General features: G+C 47.6%; 1 protein-coding gene across 2 annotated transcripts in view; it reads left to right on the top strand.

Moving 5' to 3' along the window:
• The window catches only part of LOC109879228 (ventricular zone-expressed PH domain-containing protein), a 150,748-nt gene that overhangs the window by 80,796 nt on the left and 51,655 nt on the right, over positions 1–18,297 (top strand). For both annotated transcript variants that reach the window (XM_031791207.1, XM_031791208.1), the window contains 3 exons: positions 6,929–7,137; positions 10,120–10,353; positions 10,928–11,301. In XM_031791207.1, the coding sequence (XP_031647067.1) occupies positions 6,929–7,137; positions 10,120–10,353; positions 10,928–11,301 (817 nt within the window). The remainder of the gene's footprint in view (positions 1–6,928; positions 7,138–10,119; positions 10,354–10,927; positions 11,302–18,297) is intronic.

The following is an 18,297-nucleotide window of genomic DNA, read 5'->3' on the forward strand; positions in this document are numbered from 1 at the left end:
CACACACACACACACACACACACACACACACACACACACACACACACACACACACACACACTTATCATGAACCGTCAGTCACCTGCCAGAAATAATCAATCAAAACACAGGGACACAGTGAAACAGATCCTTACATTCCTCATTCCCAATCATCATTAACCTGAGTTTTCATATGAACCTAATCTTACTCATATAAGGTTTAGGGTGACATTGACAATAAACACTCAGTTAACAGGTCCATATCTGCAGCTCAGATAACAGGTCCATATCTGCAGCTCAGTTAACAGGCCCATAGCTGCATGCCTGTATAGTTACGCTTGGAACCACAGAATAAAATCTGTCACATCAGTTTATTTAGCTTATTAATCACAGTATGTTCTGGTATCAAGCCATCTCATGTGGGGGTCAACTCTAACACACGTACGTAACACGCTTAGGTAACCCGCTATATGCCTGTGTGTGTAAGCACTACATGGTTTTCCAGCCCTGCATGTGGTTTCATTCAGTGGATGTGTTTGTTCAGGTGAACATTGTCTTGGGGCCTTCTGAAGGAACACTGAGAGGAGATGATTAGTGATTGGGGCCTTCTGAAGGAACACTGAGAGGAGAGGATTATTGAATGGGGCCTTCAAAGGAACACTGAGAGGAGATGATTATTGAATGGAGCCTTCTGAAGGAACACTGAGAGGAGATGATTATTGAATGGGGCCTTCTGAAGGAACACTGAGAGGAGATGATTATTGAATGGGGCCTTCTGAAGGAACACTGAAAGGAGATGATTATTGAATGGGGCCTTCCTAAGGAACACTGAGAGGAGATGATTATTGAATGGGGCCTTCTGAAGGAACACTGAAAGGAGATGATTATTGAATGGGGCCTTCCTAAGGAACACTGAGAGGAGATGATTATTGAATGGGGCCTTCTGAAGGAACACTGAGAGGAGATGATTATTGAATGGGGCCTTCCAAAGGAACACTGAAAGGAGATGATTATTGAATGGGGCCTTCTAAAGGAACACAGAGGAGATGATTATTGAATTAGGCTTTCTGAGGGAACACTGAGAGGAGATGATTATTGAATGGGGCCTTCTGAAGGAACACTGAAAGGAGATGATTTTTGAATGGGGCCTTCCTAAGGAACACTGAGAGGAGATGATTATTGAATGGGGCCTTCTGAAGGAACACTGAGAGGAGATGATTATTGAATGGGGCCTTCCGAAGGAACACTGAAAGGAGATGATTATTGAATGGGGCCTTCTGAAGGAACACTGAGAGGAGATGATTATTGAATGGGGCCTTCTGAAGGAACACTGAGAGGAGATGATTATTGAATGGGGCCTTCTGAAGGAACACTGAGAGGAGATGATTATTGAATGGGGCCTTCTGAAGGAACACTGAGAGGAGATGATTATTGAATGGGGCCTTCTGAAGGAACACTGAAAGGAGATGATTATTGAATGGGGCCTTCTGAAGGAACACTGAAAGGAGATGATTATTGCATGGGGCCTTCTGAAGGAACACTGAGAGGAGATGATTATTGAATGGGGCCTTCCGAAGGAACACTGAGAGGAGATGATTATTGAATGGGGCCTTCCGAAGGAACACTGAAAGGAGATGATTATTGAATGGGGCCTTCTAAAGGAACACAGAGGAGATGATTATTGAATTAGGCTTTCTGATGGAACACTGAGAGGAGATGATTATTGAATTAGGCTTTCTGAGGGAACACTGAGAGGAGATGACCCTAACCCTAGCCATAACCCTAACCCTAGCCATAACCCTAGTCATAACCCTAGCCATAACCCAGCAGCATACCATTTGCAAGCAGCATACCACCCTGCATACCACTGCTGGCTTGCTTCTGAAGTTAAGCAGGGTTGGTCCTGGTCAGTTCCTGGATGGGAGACCAGATTCTGCTGGAAGTGGTGTTGGAGGGCCAGTAGGAGGCACTTTTTTTCCCCCCAATGCCCCAGGACACTGTCCTGTGTAGGGTGCTGTCTTTCGGATGGGACGTTAATCGGGTGTCCTGACTCTCTGATGTCATCTAAGATCCCATGGCATTTATCGTAAGAGTAGGGGTGTTAACCCCGGTGACCTGGCTAAATTCCCAATCTGGCCCTCAAACCATCACGGTCACCTAATAATCCCCAGTTTACAATTGGCTCATTCATCCCCCTCCTCTCCCCAGTAACTATTCCCCAGGTCGTTGCTGCAAATGGGAACGTGTTCTCAGTAAAATAATGGATAAAATAAATAAAAACCTAACCATAACCCTAACCCTAACCTTAACCTTAACCATAACCCTAACCATAACCCTAACCATAACCCTAACCATAACCCTAACCATAACCCTAACCCTAACCTTAACCCTAACCTTAACCCTAACCCTAACCCTAACCTTAACCCTAACCCTAACCATAACCCTAACCCTAACCTTAACCCTAACCTTAACCCTAACCCTAACCATAACCCAACCCTAACCCTAACCTTAACCCTAACCTTAACCCTAACCCTAACCTTAACCCTAACCCTAACCTTAACACTAATCTTGGATTATCATACTTTTATCATACTTTTTTGGGGCCCTTAAGGTGCTGGAACAGGAGCCTGTTCTGGATAGCTTTGGCTCAATTTAACCACTGGTCAATAGTGAGTCACACTTCACCTCTCCACCGTCATAACTGACTTCTGGTGAGAGTTCTGGTACAAAATGGCCTCACCCAGGTGGAGGTGGGTGTTACACATGTTGAAACATACCTGTTCTGGAGTTTTCCGCTGAGGTCATCCATTCCATTCCTCTCAACGATAAATCCTGAGTGATTGATGGAGAGAGAGACATGTTACCTAGTGATTAAATGACTCCCAACACCTTGTGAAGCAGTGTGAGGTATGTTGTATCCTCCTTCTCACCCTCAACAAACTCTCTCCAACCTCCTCTCTCTCCTTCCCTCCCTCAACAAACTCTCCAGCCTCCTCTCTCTCTCTCTCTCTCTCTCTCTCTCCTTCCCTCCCTCAACAAACTCTCCAGCCTCCTCTCTCTCTCCTTTCCTCCCTCAACAAACTCCTTCCTTCCTTCCCTCCCTACTTCTCTACCACAACAAATTAGCTCGTGTTTCATTATTGATTGGCATGTTCCCCTAGAAGTTATGAAAAGGCAAAACCCACAGTGACAGGATAAATGCGGATTCGCAGCAATATTCTGCTCTTTCCGGGAGACAGACACACATACACACACTTACACACACACATGCAAACACAGACACACACGCACACTTCCCAGGAGAGGCCGAACGATTTGGCCCTTCAGCTCCAATCACTCCTCTGTTATTGTTCTGACAATACTGCAAACCGATTCGCTCCAGCAGTAGCTTGTGTGTGTCCTAGGTGTGTGTGTGCGTGTGTGTGTGGTGTGTGTGTTAAATGTTTCTGGGCAGCAGAAACGTGTCATGCTCCAGTTAGGAGCCAGAGAGGGTTTAAATAATGCAACCTGTTTTGCTTCCTCCTTTTCTTTGTCTCCCTGCCTCCTGATTGGACCAGCACACTGATTCCTCTGCTCCCTCTGCAGATGAGATCTGGAACAAAATGTCCTCCTCTCTCTTAATGTAACAAGCCCCCTGGTCCCGCTAAAGGCCCAGATGGGGGGGGGGGGGGTGCCTGCTGATTCCAACACTGAATCTGATATTCCGCTCTCCTATCTTCTCCGAGTGGATCTCAGGAAAACATCCCTCTGAATCTCCTGTTCTCTCTAAAATGGCCGCCAGGATGTGTTTACGGTTGTTTATGAGGGTGTTTGTGACCATTGGCATGGAGCCTCTGGCCAGGGGTAGAGATGATTACAGGGTTTTGGGGATGGTTATACTGTTTCAAGGTGAGGCAGATTGACAGTGATTGGGGGACTGGGGATTAGTGGATGTTGCGCAATGGCAGGAAGATGAATGTAATGACGTGCGTCCTCTCTCTCCCATCTCTCTCCCCTCTCTCTCTCTCCACTCTCCCTGTCTCTCCCTCTCTCCTTCTCTCTCTCTCTCTCTCTCCCTCTCTCCCCCGCTCTCTCTTTCTCTCGCTCTCTATCTCCATTTCTCCCTCTCTCTCCCTCTCTCCCTCCCTCTCTCTCTCCACTCTCCCCTCTCTTCCTCTCTCTCCCTCTCTCTTTTTCTCTCCCTCTCTCCCCTCTCTCCCCTCTCTTCCTCTCTTTCCCTCTCTCCCACTCCCCTCTCTCTTCCTCTCTCTCCCTCTCTTTCCCTCTCTCTCCTCTCTCTCACTCTCTACCCCATCTCTCCCCTCTCTCTCCCCTCTCTTCCTCTCTCTCCGTCTCGCCCTCTCTCCCCTCTCTTTTTCGCTCTTCCTCTCTCCCTCTCTCCCCTCTCTTCCTCTCTCTCTCTCCCTATCTTTCCTCTCTCTCCCGCTCTCCTGTCTCTTCCTCTCTCCCTCTCTTTCTCCCTCTTTCCCCCTCTCTCTTCCTCTCTCTCTCTCCCTCTCTCTCCCCCTCTCTCCTCTCTCTTCCTCTCTTTCCCGCTCTCTCCCTCTCTCTCCCCCTCTCTCCCCCTCTCTCCCCCTCCCTCTCTCTCCTTCTCCCTCTCCCCCTCTCTCCCCTCTCTTCCTCTCTTTCCCGCTCCCTCCCTCTCTCTCCCTCTCCCTCTTGCTCTCTCTCCCCTCTCTTTTCCTCTCTCCCCCCTCTCCCCCTCTCCCCTCTCTATTCCTCTCTTTCCCCCTATCTCTCCCCTCTCTTCCTCTCTCTCCCTCTCACCCTCTCCCCCTTCTCTTTTCCTCTCTCTCTCCCTCTCGCCCTCTCCCCCTTCTCTTTTCCTCTCTCTCATGCTCTCCCCTCTCCCCCTCTCTCTCCCTCTCTCCTCCCCTCTCTCTTCCTCTCTCTCCTCTCTCTCCCCTCTCTTCCTCGCTCTCCCTCTCTCTTCCTCTCTCTCCCTCTCTCCCCTCTCCCTCCCTCTCTCCCCTCTCCCCTCTCTTCCTCTCTCTTCCTCTCTCTTCCTCTCTCTCTCCCTCTCTCCCTCTCTCTCCCTCTCTCTCCCCTGTATCACCTTCTCTCTCTCCCTCTCCCCTCTATCACCCTCTCTCTCCCCTCTCCCTCTCTCTCCCCTCTCTCCTCTCTCTCTCCTCCTCTATCACTTTCTCTCCCTCTCTCCCCCCTCCATCACCCTCTCTCTCCCTTTCTCTCCCTCCCCCCTTCCCCTCCCTCCCCCAGTGTCAGGCCTGTAGCTCCCTTTGCTCCGAGTGGCACAGCGGTCTAAGGCACTGCATCTCAGTGCAAGAGGCGTCACTACAGTCCCTGGTTCGTATCCAGGCTGTATCACATCTGGCCGTGATTTGGGTTTGGCCAGGGTAGGCTGTCATTGTAAATAATACTTTTTTCTTAACTGACTTGCCTAATTAAGTAAAGGTTCAATAAAACATGTGAATGTGTTAACAGGAGGGGAGAACATGGTACTCCCCTGCCATCAACCAGTAGGTCTTAGTGGAGGCATTTCCCAGAATCACTGCTTCTTTTTCGCTTGGTAAGAGAGTGTGGAAAGACAGGGCACTGTGCTTTGGTTGGCAGTTGATTGCATAAAAATACCACATTTCTTTGTAGCCGCCATATTTTAGTGGTGTGTGTGCATATGTGCGTGTGTGTGCGTTTACATGTGTGTGTTTGAGAAAGTGAGAGGGGAGCCCCCACATCCCATGGCTCACACACAGTCATGACATATTTTTTTTTTTTTCTCTCTCCCCCTCCCTGCCCCCTCCCTGCCCCCTCTCTCTCTCCCCTCTCTCTCCCCCTCCCTGCCCCTCTCTCTCCCATCTCTCTCCCCTCTCTCTCCCCCTCCCTGCCCCTCTCTCTCCCATCTCTCTCCCCTCTCTCTCCCCTCCCTGCCCCTCCCTCTCCCATCTCTCTCCCCTCTCTCTCCCCCTCCCTGCCCCCTCTCTCTCCATCTCTCTCCCCTCTCTCTCCCCCTCCCTGCCCCCTCTCTCTCCATCTCTCTCCCCTCTCTCTCCCCCTCCCTGCCCCCTCTCTCCCATCTCTCTCCCCTCTCTCTCCCCTCCCTGCCCCCTCTCTCTCCCATCTCTCTCCCCTCTCCCCTCTCTCTCCCTCTCTCTCCCCTCTCTCTCCGTATCTCCCCTCTCTCCCCAACTCTCCCCTCTCTCTCCTCTCTCCCCCTCCCTGCCACCCATCTTTCCCTTCTCTCTCCCCCCTCTCTCCATATCTCTCCTCTCTCTCCCCTCTCTTCCCTCTCTTCCCTCTCTCTCCCCCTCCCTGCCCCGTCTCTCTCCCCTCTCTCCCTCTCTCTCCCCTTTCCCCCTCCTGCCCCCTCTCTCTCCTCCCCCTCTCTCCCCCTCCCTGCCCTCTCTCTCCCCTCTCTCCTCTCTGCCCCTCTCTCTCCCCTCTCTCTCCCTATCTCTCCTCTCTCCCCCTCCCTGCCCCCTCTCTCCCTATCTCCCCTCTCTTTCTCTCTCTCCTCTCTCTCTCTCTCTCTCTCTCTCTCTCTCTCTCTCTCTCTCTCCTCTCTCTCTCTCTCTCTCTCTCTCTCTCACCCCTCTCTCTCCCCTCTCTCTCCCTGCCTGCCCCCTCTCTCCCCTCCCTGCTCCCTCTCTCTCCCCCTCTCTCTCCCCTCTCTCTCCCCCCCCTGCCCCCTCTCTCTCCCATCTCTCTCCCCTCTCTCTCCCCTCCCTGCCCCCTCTCTCTCCCCCCCCCTGCCCCCTCTATCTCCCATCTCTCTCCCCTCTCTCTCCCCCTCCCTGCCCCCCTCTCTCTCCCATCTCTCTCCCCTCTCTCTCCCCCTCCCTGCCCCCTCTCTCTCCCATCTCTCTCCCCTCTCTCTCTCCCTCCCTGCCCCCTCTCTCTCCCATCTCTCGCCCCTCTCTCTCCCCCTCCCTGCCCCCTCTCTCTCCCCTTTTTCTGCTCTCTACCCCTCCCTGCCCCCTCTCTCCCCCAGCGTCAGGCCCGTAGCTCCCTGGCGTACCTAGTGTCTCTGCTGGGCAGTATGGATCACAGCTTCCACTACAGTCTGCTGCTGGAGATCAGAGCCCTGACTGACAGATACACCTCCATCCTGGGAGGCTGTGCCAAAGACATCTACAGGATGAGTAACAGCTTCACCTCTATAGCCAGACTACTGGAGACATACACCACCATCAACTGCAGGTAAGGTATGCACACACACACACACACTCACACACACACTCACACACACACACACTCACACACACACACTCACGCACATGCACACACACACACACACACTCACACACACACACACTCACACTCACACACACACACACACTCACACACACACACACACACACACACACACACACACACACACACACTTATTTTGCCAGACTATAAAAAAAGATATTGTAGACAGGCCCCACAAAACTGTACACAAACTCAGCCGCCCCCATGGGAGCATGTCGTAGGGAAATGGGTCACGGAATGGAAAGTGTGGCACTGCAACGATTCACCCCTTTTAACATCCCTAAAACATTGATTTGAATGTTTCAATCTAATTCTGAACCCACATGGACCATTCGCTTTATTACCACCATGTGCGTTTTACTACAGAGGCAGAACCTCTGTTTGTAACCCCATCGCTTTCTCTGCCCAGCCAACCTACAATGACAAAACAAAATCACTAATCTCATGTTATTCTTTGCAATTACGATTCTGTGAATCAAAAACTTCATAAAAAAATGCACTCCTTAAAAATAAGGACGTGTTTTACTGATGTTGTGTGTGTGGACGTATGTGCGTGCGTGTGTGTGTGTGTGGGGGGGGGGGGGGTATTTGTCTATATGATTGTGTTACTGATGGGTTCTGGGAATGGTACCACACACAGCCTTCTCCAGGAACATTGTGTATCAGTGGCTTCCAGAGGCTTTGCTTGGGGTCTCTTTCTGGAAAATAAAGACTGAGAGAAATGTGGGAGGGTTTATTTGAAAAAAGAACAGAGAGGATGAGGAAGGAGGCAAACAAAGGGCATTTGAAAGTGTTCAATCAGCGGACGAGTGGAGGGGTTGACATGGTAGGAGAGAGTGGCCACTCCCCTGTTCTCTCTCTCTCTCTCTCCTCTCTTTCTGTGTGTGTGTGTGTTTATTTTTTTATTTTATTTTACCTTTATTTAACTAGGCAAGTCAGTTAAGAACAAATTCTTATTTTTGTGTGTGTGTGTGTGTGTGTGTGTGTGTGTGTGTGTGTGTGTGTGTGTGTGTGTGTGTGTGTGTGTGTGTGTGTGTGTGTGTGTGTGTGTGTGTGTGTGTGTGTGTGTCTGTATATCCAGAGGTGAGCTGGTCTGCCCAGTTCTCTCAGGTCCGATCTGTCTCTTTCCTCATGTGCAGCATTCCAGCCCAGCACCAGTCCTATCCGGTCTAGTGTGTGTGACACAGAGAGAGACGGAGAGATAGGGAGAGAAAACACTAAGAAAAACGCTAAGACATTTGCTACTTTACAACCCTTCCTCTCTGTATGTTTCAGGGTTGTTACTTTACACCTCTTCCTCTCTGTATGTTTCAGGGTTGTTACTTTACACCTCTTCCTCTCTCTGTATGTTTCAGGTTTGTTACTTTACACCTCTTCCTCTCTCTGTATGTTTCAGGGTTGTTACTTTACACCTCTTCCTCTCTCTTTATGTTTCAGGGTTGTTACTTTACACCTCTTCCTCTCTCTGTATGTTTCAGGGTTGTTACTTTACACCTCTTCCTCTCTCTGTATGTTTCAGGGTTGTTACTTTACCACTCTTCCTCTCTCTGTATGTTTCAGGGTTGTTACTTTACACCTCTTCCTCTCTCTGTATGTTTCAGGGTTGTTACTTTACACCTCTTCCTCTCTGTATGTTTCAGGGTTGTTACTTTACACCTCTTCCTCTCTCTGTATGTTTCAGGGTTGTTACTTTACACCTCTTCCTCTCTCTGTATGTTTCAGGGTTGTTACTTTACACCTCTTCCCCTCTCTCTGTATGTTTCAGGGTTGTTACTTTACACCTCCTCCTCCCTGTATGTTTCAGGGTTGTTACTTTACACCTCTTCCTCTCTCTGTATGTTTCAGGGTTGTTACTTTACACCTCTTCCTCCCTGTATGTTTCAGGGTTGTTACTTTACACTTCTTCCCCTCTCTGTATGTTTCAGGGTTGTTACTTTACACTTCTTCCCCTCTCTGTATGTTTCAGGGTTGTTACTTTACACCTCTTCCTCTCTCTGTATGTTTCAGGGTTGTTACTTTACACCTCTTCCTCTCTCTGTATGTTTCAGGGTTGTTACTTTACACCTCTTCCTCTCTGTATGTTTCAGGGTTGTTACTTTACACCTCTTCCTCCCTGTATGTTTCAGGGTTGTTACTTTACACCTCTTCCTCTCTCTGTATGTTTCAGGGTTGTTACTTTACACCTCTTCCTCCCTGTATGTTTCAGGGTTGTTACTTTACACCTCTTCCTCTCTCTGTATGTTTCAGGGTTGTTACTTTACACCTCTTCCTCCCTGTATGTTTCAGGGTTGTTACTTTACACTTCTTCCCCTCTCTTTATGTTTCAGGGTTGTTACTTTACACTTCTTCCCCTCTCTGTATGTTTCAGGGTTGTTACTTTACACCTCTTCCTCTCTGTATGTTTCAGGGTTGTTACTTTACACCTCTTCCTCCCTGTATGTTTCAGGGTTGTTACTTTACGCCTCTTCCTCTCTCTGTATGTTTCAGGGTTGTTACTTTACACCTCTTCCTCTCTGTATGTTTCAGGGTTGTTACTTTACACCTCTTCCTCTCTCTGTATGTTTCAGGGTTGTTACTTTACACCTCTTCCTCTCTCTGTATGTTTCAGGGTTGTTACTTTACACCTCTTCCTCCCTGTATGTTTCAGGGTTGTTACTTTACACTTCTTCCCCTCTCTTTATGTTTCAGGGTTGTTACTTTACACTTCTTCCCCTCTCTGTATGTTTCAGGGTTGTTACTTTACACCTCTTCCTCTCTGTATGTTTCAGGGTTGTTACTTTACACCTCTTCCTCCCTGTATGTTTCAGGGTTGTTACTTTACACCTCTTCCTCTCTCTGTATGTTTCAGGGTTGTTACTTTACACCTCTTCCTCCCTGTATGTTTCAGGGTTGTTACTTTACACTTCTTCCCCTCTCTGTATGTTTCAGGGTTGAAGAGGAATCAGAAGGCCCTCCTTCCCCAGAGGCCAGTGTGTGTGTGGGTGCAGGGGGGTTTGGAAGGGGGTCAGAGCAGCGACTGCAGGTGAAGATCCAGGCGTTTGAGGAGAAGATGGATGATGAGGGGGGAGAAGGGGAGACAGACGGTGGGTCAACTACACCCCAACGCAGGTACAGCATGGGACAAGCCGCCAGAGAGGAATACAGAGAGATGAGATTTAACAGGTGAGTCTATAACAACACCATATCTATGAGATGTAACAGGTGAGTCTATAACAACACCATATCTATGAGATGTAACAGGTGAGTCTATAACAACACCATATCTATGAGATGTAACAGGTGAGTCTGTAACAACACCATATCTTTGAGATGTAACAGGTGAGTCTATAACAACACCATATCTTTGAGATGTAACAGGTGAGTCTATAACAACACCATATCTATGAGATGTAACAGGGGAGTCTATAACAACACCATATCTATGTCAGCACACATGACTTTACTGAAATTGAACATACAACCAGAAGTATTAAAGGATATCAGTGCAATAATTATTAACATTCAACAACAGTACAGGAAATGGAAAGAGAAAACCCAGACTCAAGACAAAACAACAACTGATTTCTGTAGTACTCTTTTACTTTCTCCCATATAACACTGGATTCAAGTGACTTACAGGTTAACATCACTTCTAAATGTCTTGTATGAAGCTGTTACAATATATTATCACCTTATGAATATGTTATTTTACCATAACTGAGGTTGACGTGTGTGTGTGTGTGTGTGTTTTCCTCAGGTCAAAGAGTCTGGCTCTGCACGCCGTGAGGTCACGGTCCATCAACTCTGAGAGTGGTCAGGCTGGAGAAGGGGTGGAGCTAACGTCTGACGCATTGCTCTCAGTGTCCTCACCCGATCAGCAAACGGAAAACTCTCCCACTGAGAGGGAGCTAACCAATGAGAGTTCCCTGTCTCCCTCCACCCATCCGGCCACGCCCCGTGAGGAACAGAGGGATGGACAGGGAGAGGGGGAAGGAAGGAGAGGAGTGAAGAGGGAAACTGGGAAAGAGGACAAGCTGTACAGCCACCTGAGGGACAACATGGAGAAGATCAAAAAGTTCTGTTCTGTGATGGTCCAACAGATCCCCATACCAGAACACTGTGTCATAGAAGGTACGCTGCTATTACCAGAATTTGCTATTACCAAATCCTTCCGTGTTGAGCACTCATAACTCAAATAGTCAGGGAAGTACATCAGTAAAAAGCATTCGAGTGAGGTGGAGGTAACTCCCAAGATAAAGGAAAAACCAACATAAACGTCTCTATTTCAACAAACCTGGTAAATCTAATCGGTGGTGATAGGAGCTATAGGTCTGGGAATGTGTGAGAAATATGAGCGGAATTAAAGTATGAGCGCAATAGGTAGCGGTGGTGCGAAAGGGCTCTGTTTTGATGAATTAACAAGTTGTAGGTGTGACGAGGGCTTGGTGACTCACTGGACAATCAAGGTGTTCCATGGTTTAAAACGGCATGCTGTTGTCTCCAGTTCTGTAGGTTACTGACGGTCTCTGCGTTGTCATCAAATCCAATTGGGCAGGGGCAATCCTAGTCCATTGTGGATTGATACTACAGTTTATTAAATAGCATTGGCTACAGTAACGAGTGATAGCAACAGTAAAAATACATAGAAAATACATCCTGTGTTTGAGGTGTTGACAGTCAACATTGTTGTAATTGGCTTCAACGAGTATAAGCCTTTGAACATCACACTTCTCAAATAAAAATACCCAGGGCTTCCATTAATTGTATTGTGTTTGTGAGGCACTTTCTCAATAAAGCAAGATATATCCTAGGCCTTCCGTTGATATGGACTTATAGGACTGAACATGTTGAATATGTTTGGAGGAGGGTGTCTTTGGTAACCGGACTAGAGGTGCTGTTTGGAAATGGAGATGGATAAAGCCCAAATGGAGTGTACACGGCAGGTATGCCTATGTGAATTGTGGGCGGTCAGGTAGCCTAGTGGTTGGAGCATTGGCCCAGTAACCGAAAGGTTGCTGGATCGAATCCCCGAGCTGTTGAACCAGCTATCGTTATAGTAGTGTAAGGGTAGTCTACCAAGGGTAAGGGTAGTCTACCAAGGGTAAGGGTAGTCTACTAAGGGTAAGGGTAGTCTACTAAGGGTAAGGGTAGTCTACTAAGGGTAAGGGTAGTCTACTAAGGGTAAGGGTAGCCTACTAAGGGTAATGGTAGTCTACTAAGGGTAATGGTAGTCTACTAAGGGTAAGGGTCGTCTACTAATGGTAAGGGTAGTCTACTAAGGGTAAGGGTAGCCTACTAATGGTAAGGGTAGCCTACTAATGGTAAGGGTAGTCTACTAAGGGTAAGGGTAGACTACTAAGGGTAAGGGTAGACTACTAAGGGTAGCCTACCAAGGGTAAGGGTAGTCTACCAAGGGTAAGGGTAGTCTACTAAGGGTAGTCTACCAAGGGTAAGGGTAGTCTACTAAGGGTAAGGGTCGTCTACTAATGGTAAGGGTAGTCTACTAAGGGTGAGGGTAGTCTACTAATGGTAAGGGTAGTCTACTAAGGGTGAGGGTAGTCTACTAAGGGTGAGGGTAGTCTACTAAGGGTGAGGGTAGTCTACTAAGGGTGAGGGTAGTCTACTAATGGTAAGGGTAGTCTACTAAGGGTGAGGGTAGTCTACTAATGGTAATGGTAGTCTACTAAGGGTAAGGGTAGTCTACTAAGGGTAATGGTAGTCTACTAAGGGTAAGGGTAGTCTACTAAGGGTGAGGGTAGTCTACTAATGGTAAGGGTAGTCTACTAAGGGTGAGGGTAGTCTACTAAGGGTAAGGATAGTCTACTAAGGGTAAGGGTAGTCTACTAAGTGCCTGTTTTTCATTCGGGAAAAAATGGAAAACAAGCAATTGTTACAGGATAAAAATGTTTCTAAATATGATTATTGTCACTGGATTATCTCATCTCTCGTTCCATGATGGACATATAACCTACTTTTTTTGTATTTGTTTAATAAAAAATAAAAACTATTATACCCTTTTTTCTCCCCAATTGGTAGTTACAGTCTTGTCTCATTGCTGTAACTCCGTACAGACTTGGGAGAGGCGAAGGTTGAGAGCTGTACATCCTCCGAAACACAACCCTGCCAAGCTGCACTGCTTCTTGACACAATGCCCACTTAACCCTGAAGCCAGCCAGCCGCACCACTGTGTCGGAGGAAACACCATACACCTGGTGACCGTGTCAGCGTGCACTGCGCCCGGCCCGCCACAGGAGTCACTAGTGCGCGATGGGAAAACGACATCCCTGCCGGTCAAACCCTCTGCTAACCCAGACGACACTGGGCCAATTGTGCGCCGCCCCATGGGTCTCCCAGTCGGCTGCGACAGAGCCTAGACTTGAACCCAGAATCTCTAGTGTCACAGCTAGCACTGCGATGCAGAGCCTTAGACCACGGCACCACTTGGGAGGCCCGTGGAGGAGTTTTTACACACATTCACAATAACAGGAGCTGGTTAAAATAATAAGGGAATGTTTGTTCACAAACTTGATCTTTTAATAAAGCTTTGGTGATTAAGAATTATGTCAAAGCGGTCTCATGAGCCAAACACTTTATCGGTAGTCTAGACTACTTGGCGAATGCATTGTGGGAAGAACAACAAAAAGCTGCCTTCATTGAGAGGAGTGGAGACTATGCTCGGTTTTTAATCAAATTAAACAAAATAGGAAAAAACCACATTTTTTAGGTTAAGGGGCACAAAAAGCACATCTCCTGTTCCATGTGCATATCCATGCCATAACCAACCGCATTACCGCTAAGCCCGGCTTTAGGTTGGTCTTAGCGGTACTGAAATTTTTAAGGACACACCTCAGATATTGCCCTCATTTACTCAAGTGTTTCTTTTATTTTGGTAGTTACCTGTATGTCAGAAAGATAGAATATTGGTAAAGTTGTTTTATTGAAGGATTTGGCTCTAAATAAAAAGTCTTACATCATTATGATTGATTACATGACCTGGTCAACTCACACATTATCAATCAAATGTATTTATACATGTATCAGCCGATATCACAAAGTGTTTGTACAGAAACCCAGCCTAAAACCACAAACAGCAAGCAATCAAATCAAATCAAATGTATTTATATAGCCCTTCGTACATCAGCTGATATCTCAAAGTGTTTGTACAGAAACACAGCCTAAAACCCCAAACAGCAAGCAATCAAATCAAATCAAATGTATTTATATAGCCCTTCGTACATCAGCTGATATCTCAAAGTGCTGTACAGAAACCCAGCCTAAAACCCCAAACAGCAAGCAATGCAGGTGTAGAAGCACGGTGGCTAGGAAAAACTCACTAGAAAGGCCAGAACCTAGGAAGAAACCTAGAGAGGAACCAGGCTATGTGGGGTGGCCAGTCCTCTTCTGGCTGTGCCGGGTGGAGATTATAACAGAACACGGCCAAGATGTTCAAATGTTCATAGATGACCAGCAGGGTCAAATAATAATATTCACAGTGGTTATAGAGGGTGGAACAGGTCAGCACCTCAGGAGTAAATGTCAGTTGGTTTTTCATAGCAGATCATTCAGAGTTAGAGACAGCAGGTGCAGTAGAGAGAGAGAGTCGAAAACAGCAGGTCCAGACAAGGTAGCAAGTCCGGTGAACAGGTCAGGTTTCCATAGCCGCAGTCAGAACAGTTGAAACTGAAGCAGCACCGGGTGGACTGGGGACAGCAAGGAGTCATCAGGCCAAGTAGTACTGAGGCATGGTCCTAGGGTTCAGGTGCTCCGATAGAAGAGAGCGAAAGAAAGAGAGAAAAAGAGAATTAGAGAGAGCGTACTTAAATTCACACAGGACACCGGATAAGACAGGAGAAGTACTGCAGATATAACAGACTGACCCTAGCCCCCCGACACATAAACTATTGCAGCATAAATACTGGAGGCTGAGACAGGAGGGGTCGGGAGACACTGTGACCCCGTCCGATGATACCCCCGGACAGGGCCAACCCGAGGGGGGCGCCAACCCGGACAGGATGATCACGTCAGTGACTCACTCAAGTGACACACCCCTCCTAGGGACGGCATGAAAGAGCACCAGTAAGCCAGTGACTCAGCCCCTGTAATAGGGTTAGAGGCAGAGAATCCCTGTGGAGAGAGGGGAACCGGCCAGGCAGAAACAGCGAGGGCGGGTCGTTGCTCCAGTGCCTTTCCATTCACCTTCACAGCCCTGGGCCAGACGACACTCAATCATAGGACCCACTGAAGAGATGAGTCTTCAGTAAAGACTTAAATGTTGAGACCGAGTCTGCGTCTCTCACATGGGTAGGCAGACCATTCCATAAAAATGGAGCTCTATAGGAGAAAGCCCTGCCTCCAGCTGTTTGCTTAGAAATTCTAGGGACAGTTAGGAGGCCTGCGTCTTGTGACCGTGTAGGTATGTATGGCAGGACCAAAATCAGAGAGATAGGTAGGAGCAAGCCCATGTAATGCTTTGTAGGTTAGCAGTAGAACCTTGAAATTAGCCCTTGCCTTAACAGGAAGCCAGTGTAGGGAGGCTAGCACTTGAGTAATATGATCAATGTTTTGGTGTTTAGCACTAACTGAAGTTTATTTAGTGCTTTATCCGGGTAGCTGGAGAGTAGTCTAATCTAGAAGGGCCAAAATCATTGATTAATTTTTCTTCATAATTTTGGGACAGAAAGTTTATGATTTTTGTAATGTTACGTATATGGAAAACTCAGTGATCAGGTTGATTGATTACATGACCTGGTCAACTCACACATTATCTGATCATTGATCATGATGATAAAGGGGTTAATTGTTATCACTGGAAGGTGAAACTGGAACCCAAACTTAGAGCCAAAAAAGTAATTGCATACAGTGTTATTTTTTTATTAATGAAATTAAGGAATCCGCAGGGCTGCAGTAAATGGATTGAACTATTTAATTGTGACTTACAGAGCGGTCTAACCAGAACCAGATGAGGCTTGGGGGTTCAAACTGTCTCCCGCTCCTTCTGGGGGTACAGACGCAGGGCCAGCAGTGCAGCCCCCCCCCCCCCCCCCCCCCCACTACACCCCTCTCCACTTTTCCCTAATCCAATCTACCCTGGTCCACTCCCTCTAACCCTAAAGTAAGCCAGAGTGAGGCCCAGGTAACCCCCAGATAACAGTCCCTCTCTAACCGCTGTAGAGCCCTGGGGTAACAGTCCCTCTCTAGCCCATGTAGAGCCCTGGGGTAACATTCCCTCTCTCTAACCCCAGTATAGCCCTGGGGTAACAGTCTCTCTCTAACCCCAGTAGAGCCCTGGGGTAACAGTCCCCCTCTCTAACCCCAGTAGAGCCCTGGGGTAACAGTCCCTCTGTCTAACCCCTGTATAGCCCTGGGGTAGCAGTCTCTCTCTAACCCATGTAGAGCCCTGGGGTAACAGTCTCTCTCTCTAACCCCAGTAGAGCCCTGGGGTAACAGTCCCTCTCTAACCCCAGTAGAGCCCTGGGGTAACAGTCCCTCTCTCTAACCCCTGTAGAGGCCTGGGGTAACAGTCCCTCTCTCTAACCCCTGTATAGCCCTGGGGTAACAGTCCCTCTCTCTAACCCCAGTAGAGCCCTGGGGTAACAGTATCTCTCTCTAACCCCAGTATAGCCCTGGGGTAACAGTCTCTATAACCCCTGTATAGCCCTGGGGTAACAGTCCCTCTCTATAACCCCTGTATAGCCCTGGGGTAACAGTCTCTATAACCCCTGTATAGCCCTGGGGTAACATCATGGACTAGCTTTGTAGCTGTCTCAACTGGACATTGGTTTTGGGGTTTTAATTATTCTCACAGCACATCGTTGTGACTGTGTGAATCAGACACCAGTGGAAGCAGAATGTCTTTCATGTGTTAGAACTGCCTCTCTCAGAGTACCACCCTTCTGCACATGTGCACACTGACCACAGCCAGCTTCCTAGAGAACACTGGGATTCAACGGAATTGTTGATCTTAGTACACCACTTTAATCATTACTTAAATAATCAGAGAGCCAGCTGCGTAACACACACACACGGTACACACTAACACAGTTGTACAACTGAACGCCGGGGGCTGCCTTACACACTCACAGTGCAATGGGTGATAGAGCAAGTGAAAGTTGAGGTCATGATAGAGAGTGGCAGGAGGGGTTGTTGTGGTAGTCCCTCTGGTCTCAGTGACACGGTTCCATTCTGTAACACCAGAGCCAAGGAAGAGACAGACAGGAGTTATTCACACACACACACACACGAACCCACACACACACACACAAACCCACACACACACACACACAAACCCACACACACACACACAAACCCACACACGAACACACACACACACACGAACCCACACACACACACACAAACCCACACATACGAACCCACACACACACACACGAACCCACACACACACACACGAACCCACACACACACACACGAACCCACCCATTTTCAAAGCCACTAAAAGACAACAGTCTGCAGCCCTGAGGGGCTTAGGATAGGACATGACAGGAAGACTCGGCTAGATGATGTCATGGTGTCAGTGGCTGTTTGGTGACACGTGAGTCTGTGACCCTCTGTAATGTTCTCCATGTGACAACACGGGTCACAGTACACAGGACATACACACATGGCATCACTCTACACTGTAACATTGAGGCGGTGTCCACTGCACTAGTAAGGTGTCCACCCACTCTGCCCCAGAGGGTGAAAACACACTTTGTTAATGAAATGTCAATTCCTTATGTTATAAAATACATTTTACCAAGGCAAATAGGATTATTTATGTTGAGAATCGTTCAGTGAGGTCTATCTCTAACATATCGAAAACATCATATCCCAAAATGTATATTTCATAACCGAATACATCCAATTATAAACACCAAGCTCTGTTGACATAGCAACTTTTTTGTTGTTAATAAGGATTTTACATTTTGTGGTCGTACTCTTCAAAGTTGTTTTCGCAGGTCTCAAAAAGCTAAATTAGCATGGTATGAACTGAATGAAATGTAAAAGTCTTTGAAAATAAAAAGCTTGGTTTACGCTCATTGCTCCGTTGACTTTTAACAGCGGAACCCTTGTTTTTCTGAGAAATCTTGGAAAAATAACAGGAATTTCTAATTAATATGAAAAATGTAT

This window comes from Oncorhynchus kisutch, linkage group LG15 (genome assembly GCF_002021735.2).
Source record: "Oncorhynchus kisutch isolate 150728-3 linkage group LG15, Okis_V2, whole genome shotgun sequence".
NCBI lineage: Eukaryota > Metazoa > Chordata > Actinopteri > Salmoniformes > Salmonidae > Oncorhynchus > Oncorhynchus kisutch.